The sequence below is a fragment of the Indicator indicator genome, chromosome 16, assembly GCF_027791375.1.
Source record: "Indicator indicator isolate 239-I01 chromosome 16, UM_Iind_1.1, whole genome shotgun sequence".
NCBI lineage: Eukaryota > Metazoa > Chordata > Aves > Piciformes > Indicatoridae > Indicator > Indicator indicator.
Window position 1 is genome coordinate 8017542 of NC_072025.1, and position 21373 is coordinate 8038914.

At 40.9% G+C, this 21373-nt stretch overlaps 2 protein-coding genes across 2 annotated transcripts in view; one reads left to right on the plus strand and one right to left on the minus strand.

Moving 5' to 3' along the window:
* The window catches only part of MYO1E (myosin IE), a 58349-nt gene extending 44486 nt beyond the window's left edge, over positions 1–13863 (plus strand). Inside the window, exons 23-28 of the mRNA XM_054388153.1 lie at positions 3932–4078; positions 5639–5796; positions 6568–6660; positions 9305–9509; positions 12964–13133; positions 13548–13863. Of these exons, the coding sequence (XP_054244128.1) occupies positions 3932–4078; positions 5639–5796; positions 6568–6660; positions 9305–9509; positions 12964–13133; positions 13548–13624 (850 nt within the window). The 3' untranslated portion in view covers positions 13625–13863. The remainder of the gene's footprint in view (positions 1–3931; positions 4079–5638; positions 5797–6567; positions 6661–9304; positions 9510–12963; positions 13134–13547) is intronic.
* A 1772-nt stretch (positions 13864–15635) lies between these two features.
* On the minus strand, positions 15636–20927 carry CCNB2 (cyclin B2). Its single transcript, XM_054388238.1, has 9 exons — positions 20901–20927; positions 19695–19823; positions 19495–19617; positions 18622–18792; positions 18390–18548; positions 17823–18059; positions 16859–16999; positions 16189–16299; positions 15636–15889 (listed from the first exon to the last, which is right to left on the minus strand). Exons 1-9 carry the CDS (start codon positions 20925–20927, stop codon positions 15791–15793), a joined length of 1197 nt encoding a protein of 398 aa, XP_054244213.1. The 3' UTR covers positions 15636–15790.
* Positions 20928–21373: the final 446 nt, after the last annotated feature.

Genomic DNA, 21373 nt, shown 5'->3' on the forward strand with positions numbered 1-21373 from the left:
TTAAATAGAAGTGGGAGAGAGGATAACTGAAATCTTGTATTGCTATCTGAAAAATACCTCTCAGGAAACCCATGCACAATGTATTGATGTAAGCTCATATCAATACATTTATACATAATAAAGGCAGGATAATTGGCACTATTTACATGTATTAACAGCTATTAACACTACCTAACAATTCAGATGACTAAAGGACTTGCAATTTAAAGTGCAAATACCCAGCTTGGCATCCTGAACTTGGGTTTAGGATACTGACAATGACAACCCATACTCTCCTGAAAATATTTTTGCATTTTTAGTAACAATAAATAACTGAGCTTTATGATTCATCATGCAGTCAGACTGCCAAACAAGCGGACAAGACTGCTGACTGGATAATATTTACTGTAGGTCTTAGACTTTTCTTACATGTCTTGTTCAGAACCATGCTGAGGCTTTAGATTTACTTAATGATAGAAAAGGAGGTCATATTCTTTCTCTATATTTTTATAGGATTCTCATAGCTATTTTGAATACTAACCAGGTACGTTTGTGGTTTCATGCACCCATTTCCAAACTAAAGGAAAGATTTCAGAATTTGAAAGGAGATTACAAAGCACGTGTGGTAGGTAGATTTTTAGGCAGTGATGCAACTTATCCTTTATCTAATGCTTCAAGTGGGTTAGAATTGTATTTTCATACCTGACAGTCAAGAGCACCATGAAGCTATTTTTTAAATCTGCATAAAAAAGTACTCGTAGTCTGTAGAGGGAATTGTGGTCTCCAGTAACCAGGTGAAAAGAGAGGGTCAGACAGCTAGCCCTTTTCCCCTCTTTCGTATTTATAGTCAGCAAACAGGCAAATAGGTTGGGAGGAGCATGTCCAAAATGGAAGGCTGTTGATTGATATATAATTAGGTTCAGGAAACACTGATGAGGGCAAATAGACCTAATTTTCTCAAACATAAGGCTGCTTTTTTCTGAGCTGAATGTTCTTAGAGTTCCTTATGTGCTATAATTAATTAAATTTTGGAGTTACTCTGAAATGTTGAAGCAATAATATATAGATTTACTTGAGCTATCATCACCTTCTTTGTGTATTGCTATGCTAACCATTGAAGGAAACTATTTCTTAATAACAAGCGTATAACTTTGGCTTGTCCTTCACTTGGCTTCCAGATCAACCTGTCTGGTTGTCCACAGCCTGAAACACTGCAATGTAGATGTTCACACTGAGTTCTGTGTGCTGTTTTTACAGGAAAAAAATGTTGAAAGCTCTTAACAAATATTAATTATAAATACAGCAGGATTTGAAATGAAACAAAGAATTGATACTTGACAGGCCATGTGCTTTTGTCAAGCAGGTGTTCTTTATTGCAGCACTGAAATACCAGAGGAACCTCTTCCTGAGTCTGTATCACCTGAACCTCATATGAACAAAGTTTTTATAGCCCCCAAACATGCTAGTCATGAGATTTCTAAGAAACAATTAAGATATTCATTATTTTTCTGAGAACTCATTGTCATAGGTTAATGCCCCTCCCATGGCTACTGTAGTCCTTAGGTGGCCTTTTAAGGACCTCTGGTGGTTGGTTACTTCCTCTACTCTTCTTCATCGCCAGTTTTTCTGTTGAACTCCAATCTTCCTGGTCCTTTACTCCATTTATGATCGGTCCTAGGCAGTTCAGCCTTGGATCTCTGCTCTGGAGATCAGCTCCTCTCAAAAGATTACCAAATGCTTACATATATTGCTGCTGATTGTTTTATGGCTGATAATTTTCCATAAGGCTGAAGTTGAACTTTTGCTTCGGAAAGGTCCACTTTTCCAGAGACAAATGCAAAATGAGAGTGCCTTTTTCACTTAATAGGTGATATCCAATGTATTGAAATAAATTGTCATTATAAAATGGTATCTTGTGATATTGGTAATAGCAGCAGAAGATTGACCAATACCACTGACAAAGGAGCAGAAAATCTTGGCTTCAGGCTCTCTGCAGTGGACTAAATAACTATGAAAATAAGCCACACATTTTCTACCAGGAAATACTTAACTGCCAAGAACACCAAGCTTAATGCTCCTTTCCTCAATGCTGTTCTCCACTTTGTGAAATATCATGTTGATGATGTGATAATTGTTTTGTGTGGTAAGATTAAGTAATTCTCAGGTCTGCACAGGTGTCTAAAGTCCTGTGCTGTCTCTTCAACTAGCCACACTTTCCCACACTAGCTATCACTCAGATGGCTGCATGGGGATGTGGGTGAGGCATTTAAAAGTAAGGGATGCATTAAAGTCATCTACCAGGGAAGGTCAGAGGGTGGATTCCAGCATAAGGACAGGAACTGAACTGAAAGGAGACACAGGAAAGGCTGCCCCTTCTGACAGCACAACAATGTTAACTTGATTTAAACTGATTATGAAATCACACATCAAAATAGAAGTTTCTTGTGGGTGGCTGCTCAAGGGACAGTCCCCTCCCTCTGTCATAGAATCATAGCATTGTTAGGGTTGGAAGGGACCTCAAGGATCACCTACTTCCAACCCCGTGGCCATGGGCAGGTACACCTCACACGAGATCAGGTTGCCCAGAGCCACATCCATCCTGCCCTTAAAAACCTCCAGGGATGGGGCTTCTACCACCTCCCTGGGCAACCCACTCCAGGGTCTCACCACCCTTATGGTGGAAAAATTTCTTCCTAACATCCAATTTGAATCTACCCATTTCTTTTTTTTTTTTTTTTTTCCATTCCCCCTAGTCCTATCATTTCCTGACATCCCAAAAAGTCCCTCACCAGCTTTCTGGTAGGCCCCTTTCAGATACTGGAAGGCCACAATAGGTCTCCTCAGAGCTTTCTCTTCTCCAGACTGCACACACCAGACTCTTTCAGTCTGTCCTCATAGGAGAGGTGCTTCAGCCCTCTGATAATCCTTGTGGCCCTTCTCTGAACACGTTCCAGCAAGTCCAGATCTTTCTTGTAATAGGGGCTGTCACTATATTCCCACTATTTTCTTGTGTTTGATCCTAAGCATTGCACTGCACTTCAGTGACCTGGTTCTGTAAACTCAGATGGGATGGGCTGACCAGCAGCTTCAAAATACAATTTGTTTACTGTGGAATAAGCAAATTGAATCAGAGTATGGCTGCTTTTATACTATTTAAGTCAGGAAGTAAGGGGAGGAGCCATGGCCTCCATTTTCAGTTTTCTTTGGAAAGCTTTGTGGAGAAGATGCAGAAGCAGACAGGCACTAATGTAATTACAGCTGGGAAGTGGCAGCCTGCTGTTAAAAGGAACAATACACATATAAACACCAGCATGCCAAAATGAGAGTAATCCTGGCTAGGACTGACAGAACTATTTTTGGGGGGCTCTCTGGAAAAGCAGGAATCAGTCTTGCAGATTACTGATGTGGATATCATTTACTTTGAAGTGGTTTGCAGCATCCTCAGCAGGTATAAATAGGAGTTGAGCCAGTGGAACCAAAGATGTGTGATTTGAGCCAATGGAACCAAACACATGTGAGTTTTATACTGTGTTAAACCAGTCCAAATTAAAGCCAGTGGAAATTCCACATTTGCTTGCTTTTGGGTTTCAGTCTTCGTTTAATAACTTTCAACTTTCCAATTCACCTGTAATCACAAGTTTTGCCATTATTGAAGAAGTGGACTCTGTAAGTTTAATAGCACATATTCTTTTCCTAACAGTAATCACTCTAAAATGACCAAGTAGTATTCTTGTCTCTCAAAAAGGATTGTTTCAGATATTCCATTATCAACTCCTGAAAAAAAAAAACAACCAACAAACTTGCTCTTGGAAAGCAAGACTCTCTAATTGCTGCTGCTTGGACTTTCTTAATGTTTTAAATCTTAACCTTGAGTAGTGCACAAATTGTAATGCTGGTTGAATTTGCTGATGGATTTTTAATCTGGATGGTGTATGCTGTGGTTTCTTTTCAGCACAATGCAGGATGACATTTTCATTCTACATGAACAGGAATATGATAGTTTGCTGGAATCGGTCTTCAAAACGGAGTTTTTAAGCCTCTTATCAAAACGATTTGAAGAGAAAACACAAAGAAAGCTACCTCTGAAATTTAGCAATACGTGAGTTGTTTTTTCCTATGGGCTTTTAAGAATAAAATAGTCTTTATTCAAGACAAGGCAAATGAGTGAGTGCTCCTTGGTACGTTCCTGACACTGTGTTTTAAAATAATAAGCAACAATAATAAACAGTGTGAAAAGCTGTATGTGCAAGGAAACAAGACTTTCTGAGTAGCTTATCAGAATAACAGGTTACGATTGTATATGGCTTACCTGCCACTTTCTACTGTCTGCATGGAGGAGTTGTCTTTCTACTGAACATCAGGCTCAAGGGTCTGCAGCTTCATGCTACCATGTAGTTGTGTGCTAGGAGAGCTTGGCCCCACAGCAAGGGCCAAGCTAGACTCTGCACAACTAATGTGCAGCCACAGTGCAAGCTCTTCATCACTGTGATGGCTCTGCCTCCTGTCATGTGAAGGGGGCATCCTCTTGCAGCTCCTTAGCCTTGATCAAGGATTAGAAGCACCATGATGAAGAGTTTGAAACACAATTCTGGAGACATAATGTAACAATCTGAAATTTTGGGTTGTTGTGTGGACAGAGAACTTGCAGGGTGAAAGGCTAATTCCAAAGGCGCCTCATTCAGTAAATAATTTGGGAACACTTTTTAAAAACAAGCCTGGAAAGCTACAGACCATTTGATAATGCATTTTAGCTGTAAACACATGCTGGAAACTAAGCCAGCAAACATACGCTTTTGTGAATACTTCTACCAACCTAGCAGATTAGCAACAGCAGGCCTTGGTTTCCTATGTTTATTTCCTTTGAAAAAGTGGAATAATTACAAAAGGTAAGAGATTATTATTATTGTAGTTTGGAAAGAGCATAGGAGGAAAACTGAGGTGTGCAACATTCTTGTATATTTCCGTATGCTGGAAATCCAAAGCCAGTAGCAGGAATAAATTTTTTGTCCGTTTAAGATGTAATGTATTATCCTTCAGGGGTATTGGCCAAAACTAAAGCATCATTTCCTTAGCTCACACCTGAGTACAGCTCAGAGCAGATGGAGTGTGAAAATGCTGGGAATGTGTGTGCATGTAAAAACACGCAAATTGTAAAGATTGAAGTAAGTATATGTATACAAAAATGTTTGCTCCCAGCATGGGCACAAGGCCCACTCCTAAAGCATGTACTGGTGTATGTATGCCAATGTATACATGCACAGAGCTACTGTGTATGTACAGGAGAATGCTTACAAACAGAGCACTCAAGCTTGCTCTGCTAGAGTCTACTGCAGTGGCAGTGACATTTGATGGCAGACACATCTCTTACTCAGACCTCTGCACATTTTTCTTCAAAGCTACTGTACTCTCCCATCCTTTCCAGGACATCTTAAATTTCCTTGGAGTAGTTCTACTAGGAATGTTAAAACATCATTTAAGATGATCATTTAGAAGGTGTGAAAATGAGGTTTCATTAGGTGGTTTGTCTGTTAAGTCACTCGGGGAATACAGTCTCAGATTAAGATTTTTATATTTTATATTATCTTGTCAAGTAATATTGTCCTGATTTGACATAGAAATGTGTTGGTTTTGTATTCATGGGTCCATGTGCTTACATTAGACTTGAAATGAAGCTGAAAAAGGAGAGTTGGGGGCCCTGGAGCAGTGGTGGGTCTCGACAAGTGCAATTTATGCAAGGCCAAGGAGATAAAGCCATTCTCAAGCCAAGTAATAAAGTGCTGCAGATCAGCATTGGACCAGGGCTACCAAAGAATTCCCGTAAGTATGAACTTCCTTTGGAAATTAGTCAATGGTTTAGAAATTCAGATGGTTGATCCTTTTTCTTCCTGCTTGCCTCTTGCTTTTAGCCTCGACATATCCTTTATTATTTCTCTCTAACACTTCAAAGACAATCCAAGTTATATCTCTTAATGATACAACAGAATTCCAAGCTGGAATTTTGTTCCTTTCACTGTATACTAACTGTTTCTGCAATGTCTGAAACTCTCTGCCCTGTGCCAGTCATGTGATAGAGTATAAACGGCACAGTTAGCCACACATTTTGGAGAGGAGTCTTTCGCTCTGCTCTGAGCTCTTGCAGTTCATACAGTCTAGATGATGAAGAAAGGTCAAGACAGGACAAGTGGTGATAGGAGGAAAAGTAACCTCTTCTAAAGACTGTGCTGCAAATATACCAGCCTCTCAGGTTTTATGTCCTACATTCTTCTCATGCTAACTTCTGATCAGAAACAGTATAGCCAAAAGTACTGCTGTGCCAGCTATACCCAGTTTACAAGGCAGTTGATAAAGCTAGGCCTTTAGGATCTCATTTACTGTAGCTCTGAGACAGCTTTACTTTGTATCCTGTGGCTGAACTGCATCACAAAGGGAGAACAAGCATAACTTGTTTGTATTGCACCTGAGCTTTAAAACAACCTGGTCAATACTGTGGCAGTTTTTCTGATCGCAGAATAGGGATCTGACAGCCAGAAGGACTTAGCTAATTAATTTAATTGTGAAAGGTTGTGAAATGTTGCTGGTTTCTTTTAGGTCCTACCAGACGGAATTTTACCCAAAGTAGAGCATATGCCAACAAGTCTCAAAGTCAGACTTATCCTATGAGAGCTGCACCACCTCCACCTGGTAAGTCCTCTTAGCCTCAGGCAAAAACGAAATCCAAATTAAGGCTTTCATTTTATTCTTGTTATCTGGTAATTTTTTACCTGTTAAAGAAGTCATAATAATAAGGGTCCTGTCTGAAAAACATACATTGTAAGCAATTTATGAAATGTACTGCAGACAGTCAAACTGGTGTTCCACTTGAGATACCCTGGTTGTCATGGATGCTGGCATGTTCAGCTACTGAGGATGAGATGCTGAATCTAAAACTAACCCTGTCACCTTCTCCAGTTTCCCTGCAAGGGAATAGCATAGATGCTTTGCAGTGAAACTGCTTTCAGTGCCAGTAAACAATAGAATGTAATTTATGCCTTAATTGTCCTACTCTGTTAGGTAACAACTTTTGTATATGCTGAATGCTAAGATGTATCAGCTGTGCCAGTAAGCAGCAAGGCTTTTCTGCATGGGACTGATGTCATTAGGGTGTTTCACTTCTGCCCTTGAGAGATAGGATTAATTTAGTCTGTGAACTCAGAGAGGAGAACAATATTGCATTGACCCAAGATTTCCCAAACGTTTTTTCTTTTACTTACACTCCCAGAGTGCTGTTTGGGGTTTTTTTTAACAAAGGGTTCTCCTTCAGTCAGCACGTGTTTATTGCGAAGCAGTGCAAAAGCTGTAAGTTGTGTATGCAGCCAGTCTTGGTCACCAAATTAACCAGACAATTCCCAATCCTTATTGCCATATAAGTCAAACTGTATGATCTGCAAGAACTGCTCATAGTAAAGTGAGAAATTACTATAGTTAAAGGAGTTGACCTGTCTGCAAACACAGAAAGTAAATATTCATCCAGGATGATTTAAAAAAGGAAAGACTGTTCTATTATTTTCAAAACCTCTTTCATCAATTTTATAGCTATGTGAAAAAGACAAAAACAGAGGCTGAAGAAGCCTTGTGGCTGCAGACCAAGCCCAAACTTACTTCGAGTAGACAAGGTAGTTTGGATGTAGATTTGCACACAAGTCCAAGGCACCAGTGGATGCTTTTATCTGTAGCATGGCCTATGACAGCTCCTGAACAGATGTGTCAACAGAGACTCCTAATTAAAAGAGCCTGTCTTGTGTGCAGACAAGACACTGGGCTTTTTGCATGGGATTGATGTCACCAGGGTGTTTTACCTCAGGCCTAGAAAGAAACAATTAATTTAGCCTGTGAACTCTGAGGTGAGAACAATATTCTATTGGCCCACCATTTCCTCGATGTTAGCTGTGGAGCTGAACTTGATGTTTATGACCAGTGAAACAACACAGTATTGTCCAGGCAGGATCACAGAATCATGGAATGGTCAGGGCTGGAAGGGACCAAAGCCCCCTGCAGGGACACCTCACACTAGATCAGGTTGCTCAGAGCCCTATCAGTCTGGTCTTAAAAACTTCCAGTGTAACTTCTGAAATTAAATGCCGTGTTGATCCTTTCTGCATTAGGGTATCATGTTTAAAAGGTGAGTAGAAGCAGTTCATATAGACCTCAGGCAAATTACCAGTGTATTTTGTTTGTTTTTTAATTAAAACTCTATTGTAAAGTAGCCAGTGGTAGCTGGGAAAGTAAGACTGCTGACAGGTGTTAACAAAAGAGTTCCAGTTAGACTGTCCAGGCTTTTGGGGCACATTCTCCTTTAAAGTCACTAATAATTCTCTCCCTCCTGCTCTCACAATGTGGGAAGTAACACCCTTGATCATTTCAATGTATTCTGCTATTTTCACTTCTGTTGTGAAATTAGCAGGCCAGTAGCTGAACAGGCTGTATGTTCAGAACAAACCAAACCTTTATTTACATAAATATAATGTATGTGTCATACCAGCCTGGGTCCCAAAGTGAGTTTTATGTATCATTTTATGAGTACTTAAAGCTCTGAAGAGAATATGAGAAAGCAAAGACCAGCTGTGGAATGCAGTAAGGTTTTCCCCAGTCTTCTCTTTGCAAAACTATTCTGCTAATTTTCAGCAGGCATAATCACAGCATTAAGTAAACTGATTTTTAATATAAGCATAGCTCCCATTTTATTCAGTGAGAGTTTTAAGAATGTAAAGCATGTAGAGTTGAGCTCTTTAGGCCCTGATCCTGCACACAGCCTGGGCACAGGTGCCTTTGTTTGAAATTCAAGTTAGAGGCATGATTATTTAAAGCCATTTACCTTTATCACCACCCATAAAATTCAAACCACACCTCCCCCACTGGTGGAAAGTCTTGCTGGTTAAAATAGACAAAGCAACTTAAACAGTCTACCTGGTGTTGAGGGAGTTAGATGGAGGTTGAACTTAGAGACCCCCAGCAATTCTAGCTAGCGTTTTAGCCCTTATCTAGATAACATCTTATACATTTTTTTTTAAATAGAGGTAGGGGGATTACATTTTGACACTAACAAGGTTGAATTAATCTGAGAGCTCAGCCTCAAGGCATGTGTCACAGCCTTGGGCACAACTTCACGAGGATGTGAATGAAAAGTAGATCACCAGCAGACCCAAAACTGCATATAAATTAAACTTGAAGATTTCAGCATTATTTTGTTTTCAAGTTCCTTGATAGCCGAGCCATCCACACAAGGAAAAGATTATCTTTTTTGAGCTGTATTTTGGACTAGATGTGTTTATACTTCATTTACTTATAGGTCAGCAACAAAATGGAGTAATAAGTGCCCCACAGTTTGTACCAGTTCCCCATGTCCCAGGAAATCAGCGGGCCAGTCAGAAAAACCTGTATACAAATATGACACGACCAACTTTACCACGGCAACTATCGGGAGGATCAGGCAAGATCTCGCAACAACCAGAAAGCTTGGATTTCCTGAAAGTACCTGACCAAGGAGCAGCCGGGTAAGATTTTTGTATTACATGAGAGAAAAAAGTGCCAATCCTGTAAATAGGTTCACACATTTAAAATGTTTATGGCTGATAAACTTGTGTACACATATGACTGGATTGTGATATTGAGCTGTACTCAAAGGTATCATCTTCCATAGGATTTCAAAGCACATTGTGGGCCTTTGGGAATGAAGATGAACCACTCACAGTTTCATAACTTGAATTGGCATTGTACCTTCTATTTAAGGGTATTAAGACACTTGGCAGAGTTTAACTAGGCTTTCTTTCCCTTCTGGTGTACAGGTCATACATGGTAGATGTGTATTTTATGGCAGCTCTCATGCCCAGAACTGCTGGCCAATAGTCCTTTTGTTTCACCTTTGAGTCCCAACTCACATACTAGACTTCTTTTTAGGAGGAAGCTTTGGCAGAGTGACACTCCAGATTATTTCAGAATCAAATGGAATTGTAAGCTGCACCCTTCCAGAATATGTTACTATGACAACCCCACAAGATTTGGGGGTGGGCAAGTCATAGTTTTGTATGTGGGTATTTAACAGTCAAGAGTCAAAGTCAAAAACCAAGTGTCAAAAGCATCAGTCACCAGAAGTAGCAGAAAAAGAATCCAGGAATGAGTAACTTAGTAGAGGGAAGCAGAACAGGTGGTTCTCAACTCTGAAACTAACTGCTTCAGATCTTGAAAAGAAATCCAGAAGCAGCCAAAAATCTGATGTGGAAATCAAGACTTCTGTCTGTCAAATATTTATGGGACCTTAGAGTCCCAGAATGTTAAAAGGCCTTACAAAATTAAATTTTTCAATGACTGATGAGTTCCTACTTTAATTTCACTCTTTTGCAAAACATCAGTGGAGCTTTACTATATAGTGGGTAATTGAGTGCTGCCTGTTTAGCAGTTCTACCAGAAATACCAAACTGGTTTTGCATAAGCAGTTCCTATTTCTTATTGCTGATGCCTTCCTATTTGTGTGATTTAATTCTGATGGAACCAAGTCTTAGAGAAGTTACTATTAGTAATTAGCTGGTTGTCCCAAAACATATTAAACCAACAAGGAAAGTTACATTAGCAAATAAAAAATGCATTTTGGTAAGGTGTAATAGCTTTTCATAGCAATAGTACAGTGACAATTATAGTCCACGTCTTTTCAAGTAAACATTTGTGTAAGCATACGAGTATGTTGAACAAGCCATTATTCTTGCACCTCTGTGCAAATAGCATTGCGATGATAAAAAAACAAGAAGAAATTTGGACTATTCCTGAAGAGAATTCTGTATTTCAAGGTGCTTAGTAAATTACAGTTCAGTGTCTTCCTCAGCTTCTCTTCTTCTGCATGGCCTCTCTCTTTCCTTCCCTTCCAGCAGACTGTTACCTCCCCTTGTAGTGAGACAGCCTCCCCCAGATAGCTGCTGATGGCACTTAGCTCTACCTTGCACTAGCACTCTGACACCTTGTGGATGCTGAGTCTTCACTTACCACAACAGAGAGCACCATATAGTCCCTGAAAGGGATGTAAGTTTGGAGTAAAACTAGACACTGCTATAGTAAGAATTTGGCCTGAGGAAGTGCTCACGTATTTAAAATATGGGTACACACCAACAATCCCATCTGTTTGTCTTCACAAGGATAATTAGCACATATTAAAGCTTCCATTACTTTGTTACCATTTAAAATGGCAATCATGATCAGTGTTAAGTCTAAGGAAAGAAAAAACCCAAAACCACCAATAAAACACTGTATTAGGTTGACATTTTCACCATCTGCCCCAGTTGTCACTGATAATTGTAACAGTGCTAGGGAAAAAACACAAAACAGTAACTTAGCCAAGTCAACAGATCAGTTTTCAAACAGGTAATTCCCAAAGATAGCCCAGAGCACTGCCAGGCACAGAGGCATGAAGGAAGAAAGTATGCCTGGCACCTGAGAGGCTTTGCCTGTCCAGTACCATTCCCAGCATTACTATCCTCACACTTCTCCAATATATTCATTAAGAAGAAACAAATACCCTAGAGCAGTTACTTGTACAGCAGTAACATACCAAAGGAAGGACTCCTACAAGTGTGTGCTGTCTTCCTGAGCCTCATGAACTCCTTTCTTAACATACTAAAAGGAAACTATTACTATATTCAGCTGTAGGTTTCAGAGTATTGCTGTAGGTCTGTTTTGGTTTGTTTTTTTTTTTTGAAAGGGAATTCTCTAGAGTCCCCTGTATACTGAGTGAGCTTTGAAGAGTTGTGAATGTAGATATTTCAAAACTAAAGCCATTACAGATTTATTTTTAGCACAGGGAAGGATGCACTGGTATTGTCACAGGTTTGATTTCTAGCTGTCACTAACAATCCAGTACTGGGGCCTGAGGTTTAAAAAAAAAAAAAAAAACCTGTCACATTTAAGATATTCTTGTTCTACTACGGTTACAGAAAAGCTGAGCTACTTTCCTAAGACTTGCTCTGAATTCTTTTATTTTTGTACCTATGTCTAGGTTTCACTTCACAACATAAATCTCCCCCAAACTAAAGCCAATAGATGCTGAACAGGAGAAAACCCTCTGTCCCAGTAAAATAAATTTACAACCAAAATGCTGTTAACCCGTACTTCTAAGTTAACTTTCTGGTGCAGTTCACTACACAAACTGAGGACTAGGCACAGACATACTGACAAAAAGTTAAGTCTAGGACTTCAGGTAAGCAACTACAGAAATTTACTGCAAGAGTGGTGTGACATGGTCATGGCATCACATTACATGGTGACCAGTCTTCTCCATCCACATCACTGCAACATTTTTAGCCATTCAATACACTTAGTATTTATTTTAAACTGACATAGTGTATCTAATACCTCTTCTCTCTTCCAGCCTTTATTAGCTGATGAGCTGGCAAAATGCATTTCTTCCCTCTTTTCCCTTCCTAATCTTTGGAGTGGTCACAGCTGTGAGTTTGTGCACCATCTCCCCTGCTGCTTCAGTTGACTATAACAGAACATATCCATAGACAGCCCTGGAATCTGAGGCAACCTAAAGGAGATGCAGGCTCTCTTACAGCTTAGTCACAAGAATGGTAAAGTAGCAAGCCTGTGAGCTTGCACTTTGTTTTTCATACTGAAAACTAAATCCCTGGTGAAATTGGGGCATGGGGAAAACTAGATGGAAACTGTGTAGATGCCAAGATACGCATGAACTCCATGGGCACATTTGTTTATGTTCCAGCCTGAACAAGAAAATGTCTTGTATGCATTTGAACTGCCATTTTGGAAGTACCGATTCATCAGTAGGAAAGAAATATCTACTTTGTCCCTTTTGCAGGGAAGTCCTGGTGTGACATTTAAGAGAATTATTTTTCCCTTGTCCTGCAATATTCTTTAGAATCAATTTAAGACAGAGGGGTTGACAAAAAAGATTAGGTTCAAGTCAGAAGCTTTGAAGCATGTTACCTCTTTTTTTTCCCCCATTAGTGTTCGGAGGCAGACAACAAGCAGACCCCCACCAGCTGGAGGAAGACCTAAACCACAACCCAAACCTAAACCCCAGGTACCACAGTGCAGGGCACTGTATGCATATGATGCTCAGGATACAGATGAACTCAGCTTTAATGCCAACGATGTGATTGATATAATTAAAGAAGGTACGTAGAGATGAAAGTTTCTGTTGTGTAAGCACTAATCTTGAAGGTACACTGCTATAAGTAGTTAAGAAATGACTTCTTGTGCCACCTCTCAGTTGTTTTCTCGTTAGGCTTGCAAATGTTTGATAGCAGTCTGTCAGATATACGCTGTATGTATGCACTGCTTGGTACTGCAGATCTGTACATTTCTATTAAGAGTAATTCCATTGCAGGTTTTGGCTATAGCACAAGAACCAAAAAAAGTACTTAGGAGGTTAAGAGTTGGAACTACTTAAGGCATGAAGATGAGCAAGGTCAGGTTGTCTTCTCCGTCCTTCATAAGTCTCTCACTGTGTGGAACAGCATTACAAGGGCCTCAAAAGTATACCTAAAAATAAGTTTGCAGAATCTTTTATTTTGCTTTCTTTGTCTTAGATCCTTCTGGCTGGTGGACAGGAAGACTACGAGGAAAACAAGGTCTTTTTCCCAACAATTATGTCACCAAGATATAAAAGACTGTGAGACAAAAATTGGCATGATGTTACCAGTAATTCAAGATGATTCCTCTTGCCTCCAGGTGTCTTCTGAGATCTGCTGTTCTCAGCAGTAGAATCACCAGTAAAGTTGTATACGAGTAGGAAGAAAATGACCCAGAGCACAGACCTTGTTCTTTTGTCTCAGAAGCATATAGTAATGGACATAATGATCAATTATTTATTCTATTTAAAACTTGGGGTTTAAGACCTAGGAAGTGAAGAATGCTCAAACATACTATCCTCAAGGTGCTCTGCAGTCTGGGACCAGGGCCTTTGAAAGGGCTGTATTTACTAAGTGCCTTCAGCTGAGTATCAGTAACCTTTGTAATTTTCTACTGAAGATAACATTAAATGCACATTTCCTCCAGTGCAGATCATTCTGGGGGACATGTTAAATATGCTGCTACATGTCAAAAATAGAGGCTCATTTGAGATAGTACTATCCAAAAATGGATGTGATGGTATATTTAAAGTAATTCTGTACAGAGTTGTGATAGAACTGGTTTGTGTTTGCTGATGTGTTTAGGGACTTCACCAGGAACTGTAAGAAACTAAAACAGAAACCCACATAGTACTGTATGCTAAATGATGTTGCCTTTGAAGATTTATATTTTAATATGGCTGGCCCATGTTGGATTTATGTTTAATGCTCTACCTGTTCTAAGAAGCAACTTTATGCAGAGCTGTACATTTACAGAAACAGATCATATACTGTATATAAAATCTGAATATGGTAGAAACATGTAAGAATGTTTAATGTAGTATTCCACTGTTCTTATTCATCAAGTAGTTCTACTAGAATTTTTATCCAGGTACTTACAGATATGCACTACTCCTTTGAAATGGCAAAAGCATAACATGTTATTGCTTAAGTCTGATTGCCTCCCACACCAGAGTGGCTGTTGCTTGCCATACAGTTACCAGCATTCCTGCTTTGCCTTCTTAACCTCCATAAAATAAAACATAAGAAGCAGTTAGCTGAACAGGTGTGCTTTCTGTGGAGTTTGTTTTCAGTTATGCATAGTAACACTGTGTTGGATTTTACTGCACTGATTTCTAAAGGAAAAAAAAAAAAAACAATCCCCTTCCTTTGCTCCAGACCAAACCATTCTCACTGCTGAAGTGCTGTGCATTACATTTTTCCCTTAAGAGCAGTTTAAAAAAACCCTGCATATGTTAAGAAGCTGCATAAGCTTTATCTTAAAACTAGAAGTCTAATCCCCTCCCTTGTACTCCTAAGTCAGTCAGTCAAATTTAGGCACAGTGAAACCTCCATTAAGAGATGACTAGCAGGTTTTGGAAACTAGTCTCAGTCCAGAGGGGCAAAAAAATGGTATAACAGACAAGGGATCAAACAGGTTTTCCAAAAGATCAGTTGCAGTAAATGCTGTGCTTATTTGTCATGTGGGAGAGTAAAGGCTCCAGCCTGAACATGGGAGGTGTTGGGGGGTGGGGCTGGCATTGAAGTCCAGGCTAGTTTTGTAGTATTGAGTTCTGAACTTCCACCCCAGAGCCAGCATACTCATGAAGAGACACTGGGAGAAGAGAGGTAAGGAGAGCAGCTAAGGGACTGTAGCTTTACATTAGTTATGTAGGACTAAGTAACTGGCTGCTACAGATACTAGCCTTCTCTTTCTCCAAACTCAAAGGCAACTGCAAAAAATGGAATTCCTCTACACTTCTCTGGGACAAGGTACTGAAATAAGGTACATACTTAGCACCGTTTAAAGTACAACAAATAAAAATTATTTGCTTGCTCACTCTTTCTTACGTTAAGACTAAAAGCAACAAGTTAGTAAATAAAAGCTATTATTAAGCCTGGAGATTCTAATTGGAAACAACCACTGAGAATAATCATCCACATAAACTGTCAAATTCTATCAATCACCTATTTAGTCAAATGTCCTGCTTGGATATCAGGTTCCAAACATGCATATACAGCAGTCATTTCTTTTTTTAAAATGAAAGAGAAAAGCTTTATTTCTAGATACGTTGTATTACAAACAAAATGTCACCTTCTGAGCAGATTTGAAAGGGTGGTGGTAAGGTTGGAATGCTACAAACCGCAGTAGTTTTGCCTCAATAGGTAAAAGTAAGGACAAAGTGCAGGCACCATGAAGACTTGGCTGCTTGGTGTTAGGGTTAGAGTGATGAAGCCAAATCCTTGATTATCTTACTGCTCAGTTCAGGGATTGTGCTGATCATCAGTAGTTTGCTGCTTGTATATTTGTTCTTTATAGCCTAGAAGTAGAGGAACGGAGTTATAAAAAGACTTACTACAGTATTTATGTTCAGACAGGTAATTTGGGGTCAATAAGGCTGTGAATGCTTGGCAAACACAAACAAGACTGGAAATAAAACAGCTTGCAAACTAGCAAAAGCATAGTTTATCTGCAGGCTTTTGAAGTTGGTACTAAAGCAGCATCCTCTCACAGACTAGTCTCAGTAGCATATGCTTTACCATAAAGACAGACCATTAAGCTAAGGAGCCACAGTATGAGCAAAGGTACTTCTAAAAAGATTTAATTAGTTATACTTACAATGTGTTTTGTTAGATTCTCATTTACGCTGACCACATTCTTGGCCATATGTTTCATAGTCATCACAAGATCGTCTTCTGTATATCCAGTGTAGTACACGTGCTTTGTACCCTGCAGCACAACAGTAAGAAATTTGAGATTTAAGAAGTGGGGATTGCTGCTCAAGGCAGAATCACTTCAGGCAGCAAACGCCCTAAGCTTCATGCTCTAGGCTTGAGTGCTAGGAACTGCAGTACTGCAGAACTGCAGTTTAGGTGACAGATCCAGAATAACTTCTGGTGTTGAGCAGAAGTCTGGATACATCAATGCCAGACTGCAGAAAGCATGAAACAAGCAACCTTCACTGGAGTGACCACTAGGTAAATTACAAGCACTACTCCCAGGCCATGATTTCATTGTGCTAGGTATACTGCGATAATTACTAAAATCTACCTTTATTTATAGTGTGGCCTTTTGTAACATAAGGAAAAAAATATCAGTGTTCACACAGAAAAAAAAATTAGTTTTTAGTAGTTTGTTTTCCTTTTTTTACCCTCAACTGTGCATCAAGCTGTCCAACTGCCATTTGATCACCAGCATTATTACTAGCCTAAATAGCTACAGTTGTTCTAATGGTTCAAAATTCAATAGGGAAAAACCTCCTAACAAGAAGTTTGATTTAAATACTTACCCATTTGTTATGTCCCAGGATTTTCTGGGACAAGCATAACGCAGCAGCGGCAGTCTCTGAAGGATGAATGTGAACCATGTCATAGTCTACCAGCGTCAGCTCCATTAGGTATTTTGCTAGTGTGTGTTGCTTAGCATCAGCCTACCAGATTAAAAGCATGTTAATCCATGAAGTTTCACTTCACCTTATCATAATAAGTAGTACAATAAACAATCCCGAACTGACAAAAATAGTCAACCAAAATCTTTATTAAGGTCTAACAAGCACTCATCTCCAAACTGAAACCAGAGTCCAGTCTAGTCTAGCAGCCATTTGGAATTTGGACACAAAGCCAAGTGCAGAATTCTTAATGAAATTACAGTGTCAGGCACTACTGTGCCAAACAAGTGATAAGAGCACTTCCTTTGTAATACACTGAAGAAGAAAGAAGCAAAGTAAGTCTAGAATTACTTGAGATTTTTATTAAGCAGTCAGCTAACTTCAAGAGTTAGCCAGTGGTTTGTTAAGGTAACTGATGCCCACTTCAAGTGAGCACAATTTACTCAAGTGCAATCACTGAGGTAGGAAGAAAGTACTGAGTCAAAGACAAAGCTTTTGATTCTTAAATAGCACATTTCTATCCAAAACTTAAGAACTGCAACAGTGTTCCCCTTTTACTAGGAAATGCCCTGATCAGCAGGCAAATGGTTACTGTAAAAGCAAGGCTTCTCCCATAGTATGCTTAGCTTAACAGTAAAATTACTACCACTGAGGCTGAACCCAGTAAATAAAAATGTGAACCACTACTGGCTGCCACAGGGCTGTATTTTCATGCTACTCCACAGGGTGGAGCTGCATAGCTGAGTATGTCTTGACCCAGCATGTAAAGAGAAAGCAATTAAGATCCTATGACAAAGAGCCAGAAGCAATCGTGGTAGATTTTACACATACAGGAAAGCCCTAGCTAATGAGAACAAGTACCCACCTCCCCAGCTTTTGATGCTCTCCTTAAGAAGTGAATTGGAAGAGGTCGTCCCAAATTAAAGTTCAATCCTCTAAGAATCACTATTTCCATTTCTCTAACTTCATCACAGGTGTATGCATTGTCAGTAATGTAAACAACATCAGTAACATCAGGACAGAATATCTCTTCATACTTTGAAGCTATGAGCAGTGCTGTTACGCCCACCAGCTGAAGTCTCTTACGAGATACTGGATGGTTCTGCAATATAGGAATTTAAAAAGCAGGCACAGAAACGTCACTCCAGATAACCCGATTCTACTTTACCAGCTTTATACACTAGTATGACAGCACTCAATTTTATAACATAAGATTTTCCACTTTGAGTCAGAAGTGTCCCTAAAACAATAGGCTCAAAGAGGACCACAGCTTCAGAGTTAAGATGCCACATTACACAGAGATCTACAGATCTTACACAACAATCAGATTTTGTAGGTTCTTCCAATTTAAGAAAGGCTAAATTCTCTACTCCTTTAAAAACAGTCATTGAACAAGTCTCTTAATGAAAACATGAGCTGAAAAATATCTTACTTGTAAAAAGCGATCCAGAAGTGCAACACACATATACAGTGTTTCCTGCAAAAGCTGGAATCTTGAGTGGACCTGAACAAGCCAGTCAATTAAAATAGCTCGCATACGTCCATTGATCGTTGTCCCATCAAGGTAATGCGGGCGGACTGACTGCTTCAGCTGTTGGAGAAAGAGCTGTGTAAGCAACAACATCAATACTATCCTGCAGAAGCACAGACTCAGGATGTCATACCTCAAGTTCTCTCAGATACAAATAGATATCTTTTACATAGTCGCTACACAGCTGGGGGTTCTGCCAGTCCTCAGCATCGATGTCTTCTACATTGTTGAGCAAAACATCAGAGAAGGCTTGACACAAATCCTCCTCTTTCATAGATACATCCAGAGGGACAGGGGACAGAACCTAAGAAACAGATTGTAGCGCTTACACATCTGCAATGCAATCTAGATACTAATGCAATTTCTTAAGAGAAAAGTGGAAACTGAGCTTGCAGTCTAGTTCCACAAACTTTCAACAAGATGCTATACAGATTCAGAAGCTCTTCTAGTAATTGCCAGCTAAAACACAAACTTCATTTGAGTACATCAACAGTTCTGCCACTTTCACAGAATCAACCAGGTTGGAAAAGATCTTTGAGATCATCAAGTCCAACCTATCACCCAGCAACATCTAATCAACTAAACCATGGCACTAAGTGCCTCATCCAGTCTTATTTTAAAGACTTCAAAGGATGGTGACTCCACCACCTCCCTGGGCACCCCATTCCAATGGCAAATCACTCTTTCTGTAAAGAATTTCTTCCTAACATCCAGCCTAAACCTCCCCTGGCGCAGCTTGAGACTGCGTCCTCTCATTCTGTCACTGGTTTCCTGGGAGAAGAGACCAACCCCCATCTGGCTGCAACCTCCCTTCACATAGTTGTAGACAGCAATAAGGTCTCCCCTTAGCCTCCTCTTTAGTGTTAGTTTTCAAGTACAACATTAAACCAAAAACATCAGTGCAGAAGCTTTGCCATTTCAGCAGGGAAATGGGTTACATCTACAGATAAACTACTCTAAAGATAGAGCAAATCACATTAAGGATCAAAACAGTGCTGTTTCCTACCTTTAGGAAGGTTTCTTTCAATGCACAATTCACAGCAGCTGGAGGTTTAGGTGGTACGGTTACATTTGTTATCTTACTAGGTCCTTTCACAGGCTTTGTAGACGCTTTGGAGCATTCTGGTTTCTGAAGAGAAAACAATTACTATTAGTACAAAGCTCGTAAGCTATCTCGTCCTTATGAGTTTTCAAACATTCCTTTACCTTAGCTAAACGTGTTCCTCTTGTTGCAACTTTATTTCCTATTTCTTCCAAAGCAGCCCTTTTGCCAGCAAGGTGAGTTCTGGCTTTACTTCTGAGTTCAGGCACAGCATTCTCCATCCCTCTAGTGACCTAAAACAATAAAATTGCAGGCTTTAAGACTCAAGAGACCTGCTTCATTTCATTCTGAGACGTCTAACTGTTACACACTTACCCTGGTTGTACCAGTGTGCGCCTGTGTGTGCTATTACTCAACCAGCATTTATTTCCTACTAATCCACCCTATACAACCTCTGTATAGGTTTCAGAAAGTACTGTACTCTCTGAAGTACACTGCGAGATTAGAGCAACACACCCTTGTCTCAATCTTCGTCACTGGCAGCTTTTTAATGTCATTAGCTACTACTTCGCTATTTATATGCTTTGTAACTATAACAGTATTCACATAAAGATGAGCAGTTTGTCACGTACATATCACATAAATTAAAAATGATCCATGCAAAAGAAAAAAAACACAAAACCACCCAAACCAACCCTTTGTTTGGCACAGCAAAAGAAATCATGTTTCAAGAGTTTCTCGTGACGGTTCTCTCAACCCGTAGGAAAGTGATTTTTATACTCTTTCTCCCGAACGCCCTCTTTCTCCTCGCTTTGAGGGGGAGGAGCAGGCGGCCAAGGCCAGACACAAGCTGAGGACTGCGCGCACCTCCTCAAAGACCAACCCGCGTTCAGTCTCCTCCCATAATGCAGCCAGACAGGCCCCGCTCCACCCTAGCCGTTGCTCGTCCCCGCTAAAGCATGGGTCGGGGGTGGGTGTGTGTCTCCCGGAGAGAGAGAGAGAGAGCCCCGAGAGGTGCCCCCACTGATCTCACCCACCCCCTCAACCCCACCCCGGCCACAGTCTCTAGCTACCTGAGGGGAAAGAGCAGAACAGCACATGGACGTCTCATCACCTCTCTCGCCCGCCCGCTCTTCCCTTCCCGGGCCCCCTCTCGCTCGCCCGCCCGCTCTTCCCTTCCCGGGCCCCCTCTCGCTCGCCCGCCCGCTCTTCCCTTCCCGGGCCCCCTCTCGCTCGCCCGCCCGCTCTTCCCTTCCCGGGCCCCCTCTCGCTCGCCCACCAGCTCTCTCCTTCCCGGGCCCTCTCTCGCCTTGCCGTTCCCTCTCTGACGACTGCCTCCCCTCGTAACCACAGACGCAAGCAATACTCACAGCTGCGCGGCGAGCCGTCAGCGCCATGGGTCCAGAGCTAAGGGAAGGCCGCAGCCGCTCGTAACCCTGCACAGAAACCCTTGCGCGCCTCGAGCGAAAGCAACTACCCTCGCGCCGCCGGCTCCTCTTAAAACCCTTTCCGCTCTCTTATTGGACAGCTTTGTAGGATGCAGGCGCTCGATTGGCCCACCTCGTCAGGCCCCTCCCAAGCAGGAGGAAACGGCCGGAACAACTTCTGGCGATGGGCCGGGCCGGGGGCGGGTCAGCTCCGGCGCTCGAGGGCGGAGGCGGCGCGCGGCTTAAGCACCTCAGCTCCGGTTGAGAGGGAGCCAAGGTCACCAGATGAGAGTTTTTACCTTGAAAACTGCACACAGCTGTGCGCTTTATCGCGAAAAACACCTGACAGCGGGGGTTGGGGTAGTTAAAGGCCGTGCACCAGCAAGGGACGGATGTAACAAAAACGGTGCGGTGCG

Bases quoted from the DNA above. Each gene is read 5' to 3' on its own strand.
- CCNB2 (XM_054388238.1), bottom strand. From the start codon at position 20,927: ATGGCGCTGACGGCTCGCCGCGCAGCT. The intron at 19,618-19,694 runs GTAAAGGAATGT...TTTTCTCTTCAG, and splicing joins GAGGAACACGTTTAGCTAAG to AAACCAGAATGCTCCAAAGC. The intron at 18,549-18,621 runs GTATGACATCCT...TTTCTCCAACAG, and splicing joins TGTATCTGAGAGAACTTGAG to CTGAAGCAGTCAGTCCGCCC.